Source organism: Cetorhinus maximus, chromosome 19 (assembly GCF_964194155.1).
Source record: "Cetorhinus maximus chromosome 19, sCetMax3.hap1.1, whole genome shotgun sequence".
NCBI classification, from domain to species: Eukaryota; Metazoa; Chordata; class Chondrichthyes; order Lamniformes; family Cetorhinidae; genus Cetorhinus; species Cetorhinus maximus.
Genome location: NC_135897.1, coordinates 50738699 through 50756008, shown reverse-complemented (window position 1 = coordinate 50756008; position 17310 = coordinate 50738699). Strand labels below are relative to the sequence as shown.

General features: G+C 42.1%; 1 protein-coding gene and 1 long non-coding RNA gene across 7 annotated transcripts in view; one reads left to right on the top strand and one right to left on the bottom strand.

Annotated features, from left to right (window-relative positions):
- The window catches only part of naaladl2 (N-acetylated alpha-linked acidic dipeptidase like 2), a 955971-nt gene that overhangs the window by 455673 nt on the left and 482988 nt on the right, over nucleotides 1-17310 (bottom strand). For all 6 annotated transcript variants that reach the window (XM_078563827.1, XM_078563831.1, XM_078563828.1 and 3 more), the window contains one exon: nucleotides 8952-9071. In XM_078563827.1, coding sequence (XP_078419953.1) covers nucleotides 8952-9071 — 120 coding nt within the window. The remainder of the gene's footprint in view (nucleotides 1-8951; nucleotides 9072-17310) is intronic.
- LOC144693797 (uncharacterized) overlaps nucleotides 1-17310 on the top strand; it is a 95718-nt gene that overhangs the window by 7024 nt on the left and 71384 nt on the right. The window lies entirely within an intron of this gene.

Genomic DNA, 17310 nt, shown 5'->3' with positions numbered 1-17310 from the left:
GGAGATGAGTGCGCTCTTTCACACGCATGCGCGAAAGAGCGCACTCTCGGTTTAGGGATTCCATCCCCACCCGCACAGGGAGCTTCCTTGCAGACGTCACGCTAGGTGGGCCTTAATTGACCCACCCACATAAAATGGCAGTACGCCCCCAATCAGGAGGCGCCAGAGGCGCCCCTCCATGCACCCGCTCCTAAACTTCCCCCCCCCACCACCGATGGGGGAAACTTCTGCCCATAGAATTAGAACAAGATTTTATTTTGATTGTTTCGCTGGTGGCAAATGTGTTCTGTTGGAGTGAGTTCAGTCATCATACCATGAGATGAATACACTCAAATCTACTACAGATAAATAATGCAGCTAATATTTATGACTCTACTTTTGTTATCTTCTGATACTCATCCATTTATGTGGTGTCTGTTTAAACAACAATCAGTTCTGGAAAAAGAACATATGTACCTGTCTTTATGATTTAGAACAAAAATATTGACTAAGATATATAAATATGTTCAGTATTTCCTATGGTCTCATTTCAAACATTACACTATTTGATTTCTGATAGTTTTGATGCTGATTGTGTGGTTGCCACATTTCCTGGACCATCACTATTACTAGATAATGCAGCAGTTACACCTCAACGGTTAAAGTTTCACTCATTTTTCTAATATAGAAGAAACTGCAATAAGTGCATATTGCGCTCTCCAAGGATTCAGCTCACTGCTCTAACACACCTCCAATGTCAAATCCAGGTCACTTCTATCTTCGAGTTCATCTGCAAGTCACTGCCTCCCTCCAGTATCCAAGCCCCTTCATGCAGCTGCACCTGCAATTCCTCCTCCTGCAATGGGTTTGCACATAAAGGGGCACCTTTGATTGGTATATACTATAAACAATCAAATGAGCAGTGACCCAAATTACATGCACTGATCACTACTCGGTAGTAAAGTGCACTTCTCATATGCTCTGCTGATTCTGAACACATGCAGAAGCCTGAGCAATACTGAGGCCAGTTCTTTTCTCCATTGTTATGATCCCTGTGGAGATCAATGGACTGAAAGAACAAAATTCACCAAATGACCCCAATGAAAAGCCAATGGACAAAATTTCACCTTTTTATAACTTTTGCATTAACAATCAAAGCAATATCAACATATATTAACTATGAACAAACAGGCAAATCACGGTCAAAATAAATTCTAAATTACACACTAAGGCCAGGATTTTGCCCTCATCGGGCCGGCTCGGCTGGGGCAGGCAGGAGCAGTCGGGATGACGACCCCCACCCGCAATCAGGGCCCGACCACAATTTCACACTGGCGGGCCAATTAAGGCCCGCCCCAGCATGAAACGCGTGCTGCAGCGCTCAGCGCTGCCTGCGTGGGGGAGGAGGAGGGTGAGTAGGGAACTTCGCACAGAGCTGCCTCAGGGAAATCAAGATTTTAAGAATTAAAAATAAAGAATTTTAAATTGTTAAAAAACATGTCCACTCACGTGACTTTGTCACGTGAGCAGGGACATGTTATTAATGAAATGTTTAAATTTTTATTTAATTTTTAATAGCTGTTGGAAACCTCATCCCACCTGTGGATGAGGTTTCCTGAAAAATCCAAAGGCCGCTTGGCCTTCTTGCTTGCCCGCCAATGGTAAGGTTGGACAGGCAGCGAAGAATTTAATTCAATTGAAACTTTAATGGCCTTAATAGGCCTGTTAATTGTCAGCGGGCGCGCTGCTGACTCCCGTGTGCACCTGCCAACCGAAATATAGCGCGAGTGCACACTGACATCTGAACGCTCGCCAGACGTTATCGCATATCATTTTACGCTTGTTCGGGTCGGGCGCACGCCCACCCGGCGAGTTAAAAATTCTGGCCTAAATAGGGGATACAACAAAGGCAGCCAGCTCAGTATATATGGCACCAATTCCAGCCAGAAAATCCTTCAAGACTCTAATCTTCCTCAGATAGAATTCTAGCTCCTTTTCACAGAATCACAGAATTTTAAAATGTTAACATCGTAATGCCTGATAAAGGGGGGAGTGAAAGAGAGAAATATCCACATGCACATCTGGGAACCAATCATGAAACAATTCTTTGTTTGCAAGGATGATTACAACCAGGGCTGCAAGACTCAGGAAACTATTCCCTTCACCCCCATGCGCTGCCAGCCTGTGCCATCCCACTCCTGTTACTGCTGGCACATCTCCAGGAAACCACTAGTGAGTCAAGTTTCGCAACTTACCTCTTCCTCCCTTTCACATTCTGCTAAACCTAGGTTCCTTCTTCCAAATTTTGGTAAACCCCAGGCTCTTCCTCTGCCATGATACTAGATTACAGGATCCTCTTCAGCATGTTGTCAATCCTCAGCATGTACACCCATGTGCTCTTACAGCTCCAATTCAGTTTGTTAAAAACCCAGAGCCATTTCACAATTCTTTCAGGATCCTCCCATTGCGATTAAAGTCAAGACTGCTCCCCTTGCAGCTAAATTTGTCCCCCTTCCTTATATTGTTAAATACCAGTTGTCTACCTACAAGAGGTACAGCTCTCCATGATATTTTGCAGTGTTTTCATGGATTTAAACATGGAATATGTAAATAAACACCATTCATTGACAACTTTCAGAATAATGTGCAGAGTAGTAGAACTTGATCCTCAAAATGCCTGTGAAAATCTCAGATTATGTAATCAAAATGGAATTTGACTGATTCAGTGACCCTGGTGTTAAGCCCTCCATGGCATAAGCTTCATGTTGCTAAAGAACTGCAGTAACCTCTGATGCACAATGAGCGATGTGCATATACCGCATACTTCCTGAAAGCTTCATATATTTATTCCTTTCACACTTTAGCCATCACACATCAGCCTATTCTTTGACTTAATGTGAGAAACCCCGAGGGAAATCTGCTATCATTTATATTTTCTCCTACAATGCAATGATGAAAGACTAAATAAAAATGTGTTCAAACTTGGATTCTTGGCTGTGCAATAGCATTCTTGCAGCAGAATTTAAAAGGAAGTATCATCCTTATTTCCTCATTTGTGCTTCAGTTACTTTTATGCTTGAACTCAGAAAACTCAAAACTAAATCACATTTTTATTTATATTACAAAACTGATCACACAATTATAGAAAAAATGTAGTGTGCTAATTGGACTCGAGGTGGTTTTACCTGCAGTACCCTGATTGATCAGACTATGGGTACATCTGACACTGCATTAGCAGTGTCCATTTCCAATGGATTTAAATCATTACAGGCATAACACTTCAATTGTGCTTGTATGATTGTTTCCATTTCTTGTACCAGCCATAATTTATGGCACCTGATTGTCAGATTTAGTGCTAATTTGTGCTACCTATGAGTGTTTTCATGCCCTGACAAGCATTTGGAGTCACAGTACCTAATTATCTCCTAACTTAATCATATCGGGGTGAAAAAGGTAGGTGACCTATCTGCCTCAAGTGCTCAATTTGTCTTTTTATGAGCTGGTATTGTGCTCAGGAAATGCTCGTTACTAGTTGATGATTGGGGTCAAAGCAAAACTGAAACATAGCAGCCAGCTCATTCATTTTATCTGGAAACAATAATGTCCTTTTGTAAATTAGCATCCAATTTATGAGCACTTTGTAATCTTCAGAATTAATAATTCAAGGTCATTCTGACTTTTCCTTCGATCCCCGTGACAAACTCCATTCCACAACCATTGAATCCATTCCTATTTCTGGTGAGGTTGTGAGGCTGAACCAAAACGTTCACAACTTTGGTGCTATATCTGGCCCCGAGGTGAACTTCTGACCACATGTCGCACCATCGCTATGACCACCTATTTCCACCCAATAACGTCATCTCACTCCACACCATCTCAGCTCATTTGCTGCTGAAACCCTCATCCATGCCGATGATACCTCTGGATTTGACTATTTCAACATATTCTTGGTCGGCTTCCACGCTCTACTCCCCATAAATTTGAGCTTATCCAAAACTCTGCTTCCTGTGTGCACCAAGTCTCATTCACCCATGGAGCTCACTGACACTGGCTCCTGGTTAAGCGACATTACAATTTTTTTCGCACGCGGAATATTTAGCTGGGCGTGCGGGCACGCATCCGACCCGCTTGAGTGTAAAATAACGCGTGATGACATCGGGTGAACGTCCCGGCATCATCCCGCACTCGTGTGATATTTTGACCAGCAGGCACGCTTCCGAATTTTGCGCACGCCTGCCAACAATTAAGACACCAATTAAGCCCATTAAAGTTCCAATTGTCCCCAATTTTTCGTGGTCCTTCCAACCTTATGGTTTGCGGACAGACGAATCTGCCAGGCAGGCTTCGCATTTTTGATGAAACTTCATCCAAGGGCAGGATGAGGTTTCCATTATTAAATTTTTAAAAATGTATGGACAGAATTTTCATCGTGTATATCTTCAGGTGACTGATTCTGATGCGTGGGCATTTTTTTCTGGATTTTAAAATCTTTATTTATTGCTTATAAATTCATCAGCTCCCTGAGACAGCTCTTTGCCTTCAGGGAGCTTTCATTCTGCGTTCCCTCTCGCCCGTGCTTACATCAGCACCTGCCCTCCTCCTGCCACCACCCCAGCAGCACTTAGCATTTCAGCGCGCATTTCACGTTGGCTGGCCGTTAATTGGCCAGCCAGCGTGAAATCGCGGTCGGAGGCTGATTACGGACAGTGGTCCGTTCCTCAGCCGCTCCTACGCCCGCCATTCGCAACCGCACGCTGACCTAAAAATCCTGCCCCATGTTTCCAAAACACTCCATACCCTCACCCCTCCATATTTCTGTCATCTTCTTGAGCCCCACAACCCTCCAAAATACCAGTGTTTCCCATTCTGACCTCTTTAACATCCTCAATTTTAACTGCTCCACCATTGGCAGCCTTGCTTTCAGATGCCAGGCCCTAAGGTCTGGAATTCCCCATCTAAACCTTTCTGACTCTTCAATGTCTCATTCCTTCTTTAAAACATTCTTTAAAACTTCTTTGCCCAAGCTTTTGGACATCTGCCCTATTATTTCGTTATGTGGCTGAGTGTCAAATTTTGTTTCATAATGCACATGTGACGTGCCTTAGAGCTTCTGAATATGTTAAAGGTGCCAAATAAATCCAAGCTGCTTTTTTGTGAACACCAACAAATGAACTATTTGGCCTTAAATACCCAATTTAGGCATTATGAAACTCTTTACCTAAGGTTGTAAAAGAACTTGCCTGATGTTCTTTCTTCACATCCTTTTTCTTCAGCCGACCAAAGGATTTAACTGACATTGGATCTTGACAAACTTATTTGATATTTTGTTTCTTTAGTGAGAATCAAGGAGGCTTCCTCTCAAAACTTACTTGGCATTTTATTTCTTTAGTGAGAACCAAGGACTTTTCCTCGTAAAAGCTTTAATCACACATTGAAAAATTATCAGACTTACAGAGATTGTAGGATTGTAGGCACTAACCTACATCTTGTGTTTTTTACAGCACTAATAGACCTCTTGAGGTCAAGGTAAGGTAGAGGAAGCATTGTTTTGCATGGACAGGTGCTTAATACCATGCGACAAACAATGTATTATTTCGCTGCTGAAGTGGGGCAGTGGTGAGGGGGGGGCGCTGTCCCTTTAAAACTTGAGGGTGTAATGCTGTACATCCTTGAAATGATTACAGGTCAGTCTGGCTTTCTTTTATAAGATAATTAATGTAATAACGTCTAATTGTTTAAGTGAATAAACGCTGAGGTCATTCAGAGATTATTTGTTGCTTGGTGGGGCAACTGTAGAGGTAGGGATATACTTGATGATATTTGACCTGGAGCAGTACAGTTAGGAAATTTTGTAATTTCTTTAAAACGTCTGTTTTAGCATTGTTTGAAAATGATCTTTTTCATCAACAAAGTGATGGAAGAGATCATCAACAGTGCTACAAAATAGCACTTGCTCAGCAATAACCCACTCACTGACACAGTTTGGGTTCTGCCAGGTCTACTCACCTCCTTACAATCTTAGTCCAAACAAGGACAAAAAAGCTGATATCATGAGGTGAGGTGAGGTGAGAGTGATTCCCCTTGACATCAAGGTAGAATTTGACCAAGTGTGGCATCAGGGAGCCCTGGCAAAACTGAAATTAATGAAAACTGGGGGGAAACTTTCCACTGGTTGGAGTCATACCTAGCACAAAGTAAGATGGTTATGGTTGTTGGAGGTCAATCATCTCAGTCCTCGGACATCACTGCAGGAGCTCGTCAGGGTGGTGTCTTAGGCCCAGCCATCTTCAGCTTCTTCATCAATGACCTTTCATCCATCATAAGGTCAGAAGTGGGGATGTTCACCAATGATTGCACCATTCACAACTTCTCAGATATTGAAGCTGTCTGTGCCCATACGCAGCAAGACCTGGATAATATTCAGGCTTGGGCTAAGTGGCAAGTAACATTCACACCACACAAGTGCCAGGCAATGACCATCTCCAACAAAAGAGGACCCAACCATCTTCCATTGACATTCAATGGCATTACCATTGATGAATCCTCCACGATCAACATCCTGGTGGTTACCATTGACTGTTCCTTCACTGTCGCTGGGTCAAAATCCTGGAACTCTCTCCCTAACAGCACTGTGGGTGTACCTACACCACAGGGACTCCAGCAGGTCAAGAAGGCAGCTCACCACCAGCTTCTCAAGAGCAGTTAGGGATGGGAAATAAATGCTAGCATAGCCAGCAATGCCCACATCCCTTGAATGAATAAAGGAAAATTGACAAGAAACTGAACTGGAACTGCCATATAAATATTGTGGCTACAAGAGAAGGTCAGAGGCTGGGAATTCTGTAGAGTAACTCGCCTCCTGACTCCCCAAAGCATGTCCGCCATCAACAAGACACAAGTCAGAACTGTAATGGAATCTCCGCTTGCCTGGATGAGTGCAGCTCCAACAGCACTCAAGATGCTTTACACCATTCAGGACAAAGCAGCCCACTTGATTGTCAGCCCATCCACCACCCCCAATATCCACTCAATCCACCACCGACGCACAGTAGCAACAGTGTGTACTATCTACAAGATGCACTGCAGCAACTCACCAAGGCTCCTTCTACAGCACCTTCCAAACCCGCAACGGCTACCACCTAGAAGGACAAGGGCAGCAGATGCATGTGAACACCACCACCTGCAAGTTCCCCTCCAAACCACACACAATCCTGACTTGGAACTATATCACTGTTCCTTCAATGTTGCTGGGCCAAAATCCTGGGACTCCTTCCCTAACAGCACTTTGAGTGTACCAGCACTACATGGACTGCAGCGGTTCAAGAAAGCAGCTCACCACCACTTCTCAAGGGCAATTAGGCTGAGTTGAAAACACTGAGATTGCACATGGTGCCACAGTTATGATATGAATACTTGTAGTTGCATAAGACTATCTTTGTTGTATCGACTATTTAAAGTGAAGTTTACCTTTTCACTTGAAGTATTATTTGCCTGTTAATTCATGTGTAATTTGAGTTGTTTCTGATTCGTGTTAAGTAAATGCTACAAAAAGTGAAATTTTGTTGGTAATTTTTTCACTTGGGAGTCATTCAGTAAATCTGGTTATTTTGGTTTGCAGTTCCTCCACGGGAATTGTAAGAACAGTTTCAGGCCGGAGAGTGGAAGAAAAGGGACATTTTAAAATTGTTTTAATCTGCAACAAAGCGTGATGCCTTAAGTGCAACAGCTGCATGTGTAAACATACTTTATTTTAGTTTATTCTAGCAGATCATCAATGGCATTACTCACATTAAGTTAGGCGATTTGCTGTTTTATAAGGTTGACAGTTTTATCTCATGTAATACATACTGTACTATTCTGCTCAATATGAAATTATGATTAAGATTTGCACTGGGGGAACAATGTAACAGTTTACATACGGAAATATTTCTGGAGTACATGTACTTCTGAACACAGAACAAGGCAGAATACAATAATAGATGGATCCCTTTTCCAAAAATCAAATGTGATAAACATACAAGGACAAGAGAAATACAAATTAGCTTTTTGAAAAATGCCATTTGCCAAGAATAAGGGTGGTCCTTCCTTTAGGACAAAATTGTACCATCCACAGCAAACCATTCCAATTTTGCTAATTTATCAGTGTACTGTAGAACACCATGCACTAGCAATATGCTTTAAGCATTCTAATTATCCCCTCCACTATTTTCTGCATCATTGAATAATAGGTTGCACCTTTCCTGTGCTGGCAATGCAAAAAGGGGTCATTGGCTATTTTTCACTGAGTAAATCTTGCCCCCAAAAACATTCCATCTTCCTTAGTTCCTACTGAAAATTCTATTGATGTGGCAAAGGGCAACAGTGGCATGAACACTTTCCCAATACTCTACGTTAACATTCAGTATCATCAGTTGGACATCACAGACAATTAGCGAGTGGTTATTCTTGTTGTTGTTAAGTGACAGATAGCTCAAGTGGAATCATCCATTTTATAGATTTATCTGACTTAGTACCTTTGACTAAATGTCTTCTAACCCCAGAATTTAAGGGCTTTGAATTGGTGCTGGACCTTTTTGAAAGTGAATCTCCTTTAATGGCAGGCTAGTAGCATCTAGTGCATACTTCCAGCAAAAGAAATACAGCACTAGTTGGGTTAATCAGGCCATTTGAATGAGAGCACAATTTTTCACCCAAATATAAATCTATGAAACTGGAGGTTGCATTAATGGATAGCTTTTATACCATAAATGCAAAGATGAACACAAAATGTAATGAGATATATTTTGCAAACTAAAATAGCAATTTTAATAAAAATGTTTTATTAATTTTGCATCTTTCACATTCATATTTTCAATGGTTATTATTCTGATTACCTGCCATTTTGCACCACAAATACAGCCAAATAAAAACAATTAGCATACTATGATTTTTTCCTAATGAAAAAAAAACAGAATAATTTTAGTTGACCTTACCTTATACAATAAAGGTGCCTTTCCAAGTTTAATTAGTGCAATTTTTTTGGTAACATTGGTACTTGATTGAAGTCGGAGCAGATCATCAATTGTTCCGTACTGTACATCTATGATCTCTGCCTGAAAATGAATGTTTTCAATATTCATTAAAGAGTTTCTGCTGTTGCATTTGCCAGTGTAGCTCAATAATTGTTCAGTTATCAGTAACTCAAGTGAAACAGGTACAGGTATTAGTTGAACACTCACGCTTTATGAGCAATGGAAAATTTTCCACACTGTTTAAAAAATGTTGGCTGATCTAATTAATTTAAAGTTCATTAAAGTTAAACATTTCAAAATATTTAAAAAGAAAAATAAATGTTCTATCTCATTAGGAAAGGAAACTACACACAGAATTTTTCCCTCATCAGGCAGGCTCAGTTGGGGTGGGCGGGAGCGGTCGGGAAGCCAACTGCTGCCCGCGATCGGGGCCAGAAGCAATTTCATGCTGGCGGTCAAATTAAGGCCTGCCCAGTGTGAAACACGCGGCAGCGCTGCCTGCGTGGGGGCAGAGGAGGGCGAGAGTGCAGGTTCGTGGGTGCGCACTGGAAAAGCTCCCTGAAGCACATGGCTGCCTCAGGGAGATTAAGAGTTTTGAACATTAAAAATAAAGATTTTTAAAATGTTATAAAACATGTCCCCTCATGTGTCTCTGTCTCTGTCTAATAAAATGTTAAAATTTTAATTTCATTTTTATTTGCTGTTGGAAACCTCATCCCGCCCGTGGATGAGGTTTCCTAAAAAATGCAAAGGCGCTTGACCTTTTCTCCTGCCAACCAACCATAAGGTTGGGCAGGAAGCAAAAAATTTCTTTCAATTATAACTTTAATGGTATTATTAGACCTTTTAATTGTCAGCAGGCATGCTGCCGACTCCCTCGCGCGCCCGCCGATCGAAATATCGCCCAAGTGCACAATGACGTCGGGACGCTCACCTGACGTCACTGTGCGTCATTTTACGCTCGGTCGGGTCAGGCGCATGCCCACCCGACAAGCGTTATATTCTGGCCATAATGTTTTATTACCCACTTAACATTGCTAATGCAATCAAATCTTGCTTATTTGCAATTTCCATTTTAATGAAACTATTTCTCAAGTCCTGCTCTTCCCGTATACTTTTAATTGTGAAAAGTTCACTTGCTTGCAATTTCATTTCTTGCAATTAAAGCTAGTATGCAGGTACAGCAGGTAATAAGGAAGGCAAATGGAATTTTGGCATTTATTGTCAAAGGAATAGAGTACCAAAATAGGGAAGTGTTGTTGCAACTGTACAAGGCATTGGTGAGACTGTATCTGGAGTACTGTGCACAGTTAAGAACATAAGAACTAGGAGCAGGAGTAGGCAATTCAGCCCCTCGAGCCTGCCCCGCTATTCAATGTGATCTTAGCTGATCTCATTTCGGCCTCAAGTCCAATTTCCTGCCCTCTCCCCATAACCTTTCAACCCATTACTAATTAAAAATCTGTCGATCTCCCCCTTAAATTTATTCAGCATCCCGGCATCCACTGCACTCTGAGGCAGTGAATTCCACAGATTCACAGCCCTTTGAGAAAAGTAATTCCTCCTCATCTCTGATTTAAATCTACTACCCCTTAGTCTAAAACTATGGCCTCTCGATCTAGAATGCCCCACAAGGGGAAACATTCGCTCCACGTCTACTTTGTCTATCCCCTTAGAGACCTCAAACAGACCTCCTCTCATCCTTCTAAACTCTAGCGAGTATAGGCCTAAACTGCTCAATCTCTCCTCATAAGACAAGCCCCGCAACTCTGGAATCAATCTAGTAAACCTCCTCTGAACCGCCTCCAATTCAACTACATCCTTCCTCAAGTAAGGGGACCAAAACTGTGCACAGTACTCCAGGTGCGGTCTCACCAATGCCTTGCACAGTTGCATCAACACTTCCCTATTTTCATACTCTATTCCTTTAGCAATAAATGCCAAAATTCTATTTGCCTTCGTTACCTGCTGTACCTGCATGCTAGCTTTCAGTGATTCATGCACGAGGACGCCCAGATCCCTCTGCACTGAAGCATTCTGAAGTTTCTCTCCATTTAAATAATAAGTTGCCTTTTTATTCTTCCGACCAAAATGGATAACCTCGCACATATCCACATTAAACTCGATCTGCCAAATTTTGGCTCATTCACCTAACCTGTCCATATCCATTTGTACATTTCTTATTTCTTCATTGCAACTTACTTTCCCACCTATTTTGGTGTCATCTGCAAATTTAGCTATCGTACCCTCTATCCCTGAATCCAAGTCATTAATATAGATTGTAAATAGTTGGGGCCCAAGGACTGAACCCTGTGGCTTGCCATCCAGAAAAAGACCCATTTATCCTGACTCTCTGCTTTCTGTCGGTTAGCCACTCCTCTATCTAAGCTAATATATTACCCCTAACTCCATGTGATCTTATCTTGTGTATTAATCTTTTGTGCGGCACCTTATCAAAGGCCTTCTGGAAGTCCAGATATACTACATCTACAGGATCCCCATTATCCACTTTGCTTGCTACATCTTCAAAGAACTCTAGCAAATTAGTCAAACACGATTTACTCTTCATAAAACCATGCTGACTCTGATGGATTGCATTTTGACATTCCAGATGCCCCATTACTACATCCTTAATAATGGATTCCAACAATTTCTCAATGACAGACGTTAAACTAACTGGTCTATAGTTCCCTACTTTCTGCCTCCCCCCCACTTTTTTAATAAGGGTGTTATATTAGCATTTTTCCAATCCACTGGAACCTTTCCAGAATCCAGGGAATTTTGGAATATTATAGCCAATGCATCCACTATCTCCGCTGCCACTTCCTTTAAGACCCTGGGATGTTAGCCATCAGGTCCTGGGGACTTGTCACCCTTCAATCCCAATAGTTTGCTCAGTACTTTTTCTCTAGTGATGGTGATTGTTCTAAGTTCCTCCTTCTCTATACCCTCTGCACTACCTGTTACTATTGGGGTAGTACCAGTATCCTCCACTGTGAAAACTGAGGCAAAATATTGATTAAGCGTCTCTGCCATTTCTGCGTTCCCCACTATTAACTCCCCAGTCTCATCCTCCAAGGGACCAACATTCACTTTAGCTACTCTCTTTCCTTTTATATACTTGTAGAAGCTTATGCTATCAGTTTTTACATTTTGCACTAGTTTTCTTTCATAATTTACTTTTGCTCTTTTTATTATTTTTTTAGTAACCCTTTGTTGATCTTTAAAAGTTGCCCAATCTTCCAACCTGCCACTGACCTTTGCAATTTGGCATGCCTTCGTTTTTGCTTTTATGTTATCTTTAACTTCCTTGCTTAGCCATGGGTGCTTTTTCCCCCTCTTACCATCTTTCTTCCTCTTTAGAATATATTTTACTTGGAAGGAATTGAATATCTCCTTAAATATCTGCCACTGTTCAGCAACTGTCCTACCTTGTAGTCTTCCTGCCCAGTCCACTAGAGCCAAATCTGCCCTCATGCCGATGTAGTTACCTTTGTTTAACTCCAGAACACTAGTGTGGGACTCAAGTTTCTCGCTCTCAAACCGAACTTGAAATTCTAGCATGCTACGATCTCTCTTCCCAAGAGGATCCTTTACTATGAGATCATTAATTAATCCCATTTCATTACACAAAACCAAATCCAGAATAGCCTGCTCCCTGGTTGATTCCACAACATATTGCTCCAAGAAACAATCTCTGATACACTCTATGAACTTTCCCTCGAGGCTACCCTTGCCAATTTGATTAGTCCAGTCAATATGCATATTAAATTCACCCATGATTATTGCCGTGCCTTTCTTACATGCTCCCAGTATTTCTTGGTTTATACTGCGCCCTACTGCTGAACTACTGTTTGGGGACCTATAGATTACTCCCACCAGGGACTTCTTTCCCTTGCTATTTCTTATTTCTACCCAGACTGACCCTACATCGTGCTCTCCAGTGCCTATATCATTCCTCACTATAGCACTGATCTCTTCCTTTACTAACAAAACTACACCACCTCCTTTTCCTTCCTGCCTATCCTTCCAAAACACTGAGTACCCTTGGATATTCAACTCCCAAACCTGTTCTCACTGTAACCACGTCTCTGTAATCGCCACCAAATCATACCTATTTATCTCTATTTGCGCTGTTAACTCATTAGTTTTATTCCGAATGCTACGCACATTCACATACAAAGCCTTTAAGTTTGCCCTATTGTCAATTTTCCCTACTCATATATGATTCTTTGGTGCAATTTGGCATTCACACATTCTGTCCCTTCCTTTCACTTTTTGGTAACAATCAGCCTCGTCACTAACCTGCACTCTTATCCTCTCCTTAAACTTTGATTTTTTATATTTCCATGCAACTGAACCCTCCCCCACACTATTTAGTTTAAAGCCCTATCTACAACGCTAGTTATGTGATTCACCAGGACACTGGTCCCAGCATGATTCAAGTCGAGCCCGCCCGAAAGGAATAGCTCCCTTTCCCTAGTACTGGTGCCAATGTCCCATGAATTCTAACCCATTTCTCCCACACTAATCTTTGAGCCACGCATTTACCTCTTTAACCTTATTGACCCTGTGCCAATTAGCTCATGGCTCAGGTAGTAATCCGGAGATTATTAGCTTTTTGGTTCTGCTTTTTAATTTAGCCCCTAACTGCTCGTATTCCCTCAGCAGAACCTCTTTCCTCATTCTACCTGTATCGTTGGTACTTACGTGGACCACGACAACTGGATCTTTCCCCTCCCATTCCAAGTTCCTCTGCAGCCCAGATGAGATATCCTTAACCCTGGCACCAGGTAGGCAACACAGCCTTCGGGACTCTCGATCCTGGCTACAGAGAACAGTATCTACTCCTCTAACTATACTATCCCCGATTACAACTACATTTCTCTTCTCTCCCCCCACTCGAATGACTCCCTGTACCACAGTGCTATGGTCAGTTTGCTCATCCTCCCTACAGTCCTCGCTCTCGTCCACACAGGGAGCAAGAATCTCAAACCTGTTGGATAAGAGCAAGGGCTGAGGCTCCTGCAGTGTTACTTCCTGGATCCCTCTACCTGCCTCACTCATAGTCACACCCTCCTGTCCCTGACCACTGGCCAAATTTAAGGTAGTTAATCTAAGGGTGTGACTGTCTCCTGAAACACAGCGTCCAGGTAACTCTCCCCCTCCCAGAAGTGTCACAGTGTCCGAAGCTCAGACTCCAGCTCATCAACTCTGAGCTGGAGTTCCTCGAGCAACCAACGTTTGCTACAGATGTGGTCACTAGGAACCACAATGAGGTCCACCAGCTCCCACATCATGCAGCTACAAAACATCGCCTGGCCCTGCATCTCTATTTTATTTAATTAGTTTTTCAATTTGTTTTTAAATTTCCTACTGGTCTTTAGTTTATCAATCTGTAAAACATTTCTCCTATTTACCTTTAATCTGAAAGCAAGTTAGAATAGAGATTCAAAATACACTTTTTAAAATTAACTGGAACTCGCTCTCTCTGCTGAACTGAAGCTGAAGGCCTCCGATCCTGGGTCCCAGTAGTCACCTTTAATGTGAAATCAACTTCAAATAGGTAGTTCAAACTAGCAGTTACTTACCAACCAAAGGACTTACGGTTTTCCTGTGATGTCACTCTTTGTTTTTTTTTCACTCGGCAACAGTGACTGCAGAGGACACTCTTCCCAGACTGCTTCACGGCGACGGTTACTGCAGAGGACACTCTTCCCAGACTGCTTCACGGCGAAGGTTACTACAGAGGACACTCTTCCCAGACCGCTTCCCGGTGACGGTGACTACAGAGGACGCTTCCCAGACTGCTTCCCGGCGACGGTGACTGCAGAGGACACTCTTCCCAGACTGCTTCCCGGCGACGGTGACTACAGAGGACACTCTTCCCAGACTGCTTCCCGGCGACGGTGACTACAGAGGACACTCTTCCCAGACCGCTTCCTGGCGACGGTGACTACAGAGGACACTCTTCCCAGACTGCTTCCCGGCGACGGTGACTGCAGAGGGCACTCTTCCCAGACTGCTTCCCGGCAATGGTGACTGCAGAGGACACTCTTCCCAGACTGGTTCCCGGCGACGGTGACTGCAGAGGAGACTCTTCCCAGACTTTGGTCCCCTTAGTTGAGGAAGGATGTAGTTGCATTGGAGGCAGTTCAGAGGAGGTTCACTAGATTGATTCCAGAGGTGCGGGGCTTGTCTTATGAGAGATTGAGCAGTTTAGGCCTATACTCGCTAGAGTTTAGAAGGATGAAAGGAGAGCTAATTGAGGTATATAAGATGCTAAAGGGGATAGACAACATAGATGTGGAACGGATGTTTCCCCTTGTGGGGCACTCTGGAACGAGATGTCATAGTTTTAGGCTAAGGGGTGGTAGATTTAAATCAGAGATGAGGAGGAATTACTTTTCTCAAAGGACTGTGAATCTGTGGAATTCACTACCCCAGAGTGCAGTGGATGCCGGGACGCTGAATAAATTTAAGGAGGAGATAGATAGATTTTTAATTAGTAACAGGTTGAATGGTTATGGGGAGAGGGCAGGAAATTGGAGTTAAGTCTGAAATGAGATCAGCCATGATCGTATTGAATGGTGGGGCAGGCTCGAGGGGCTGAATTGCCTACTCCTGCTCCTAGTTCTTATGTTCTTGATTCCCACTTATATGTAAGTGTAGTGTGCAGAAATCTTCATCAGACCTGTCATCTTTCAACCTCCAAGGACTGGGCAAAATGAAGAACCAGGATAAAAAAAATGAACTTGCGAATGTACGATGGCTAATGTTGATAAAGCCCTGTTTAGGTAATTTAATCATAAAAGAGTTCAGAAAATCCTATTAACAGCTGCCTGTTGAAAGCTAAGGCTATCAAATTCAGATTGGAAAGTGAGACACAAGCTAGTTTACAAAAACCTGTGTGAAGAAGCAGACAGTGATGGATCCATTTCTGATTCATGGACTGAGGAAGTATTGCCAGGTTTGTTGGCAGAGTATCCACCCGAATGCATTTACAATGTCACAAGAAAAGATTTTTTCTATATTGCCGTACCACATCAAACATATGCAAAAAAAAAGGCAAGATGAGCACCAGGAAAATGAAAAATAAAACGCTCTACATTGTTGTTGAGAGGTAAATAAGCTGGCTTGGATTAATTGAAACCTTCCATGATCGGAAAAAGCAATGTGTTCAAACAAATTTGATAAAGGGAAAACTTTCAATAAAATGCATAAAACAGATCAAGAGATAGCGGCAAAATATTTTGTATATTCTGCAAAAGAAAAAAATGGAAGGTGACTATTACAATTTTAAATGTTAATTAAGGCAGGTGTTAGTCTTGGTTCAGTAGTAGCACATGCGTTGGTTAAGCAAGTAGGCTTCTGCATGATTTAAAAACAAAATCTAGGCTAACACTTCAGTGTATTACTAAGGGAGTGCTGCACTGTCAGGGGTATCATCATGATACATTAAACTGAGATACCATCTGACCTCTCGGATGGACATAAAAGATCCCAAGTTACTATTCTAAGAACAGCAGGGGACTGCTCACAACACCACAAGAACCATTTAATAGGTTATTAATCTCATTGCTGGTTTTGAGACAATTGGTTGTCACATTTCCATGCATTGCAATGGTAACTACATTAAAATAGCACTTAATTGGCTGCAAAGCACATCGGAGTTGTGAAAGGCATTATATAAATGTAAGTTCTTTCTTTTAATTTGCTTTAATTTTAAAGGAACAGAATCAATACTCCATATAATTTAATTAAATAGTTTTCTTACTGACAATGTACAGTGGGAGGCATTTTCACAATAAGAATCAGATCATGAGGCTGTTAATTGAGTGCGTTTTGCAAGCAGTATCAAACACCAAGGAACCATTCGAGCTATTAAGAACACATTGTTCAGCTAATCTATTTGTTTATTGGTGAGGAAACAAAACTTTCTTTCCTCTTGCTTTGGTACCAAGCATCTCTCATCATTGCCCTGAATAAGCCACTTCTACATGTATTACAATGTAGAGTGATGGCTGTCTGGCTGAATCTCCTTTTCCCTTTCCTACAGAACTGCCCAAATTGTGCTCAGCTTTTCCATACAATGGCATGACTGAGATTCAAAACTCAGTTAGCAGATTGTGGCCACAAACCCACTGTGTGACACTGGCCATGTTTTTCCAACATACAATCCAGTTAGAATAGCTTTTGATTTATGTCTGCTCTGTGATTACTGTAATTGTGTCAGTTCAGCAGTTTTTCTCCAGCAAATAAAAAGACAAAAGATCCATCGTACAAACACAGCATTACACCACAATGGACATTTCCCTCT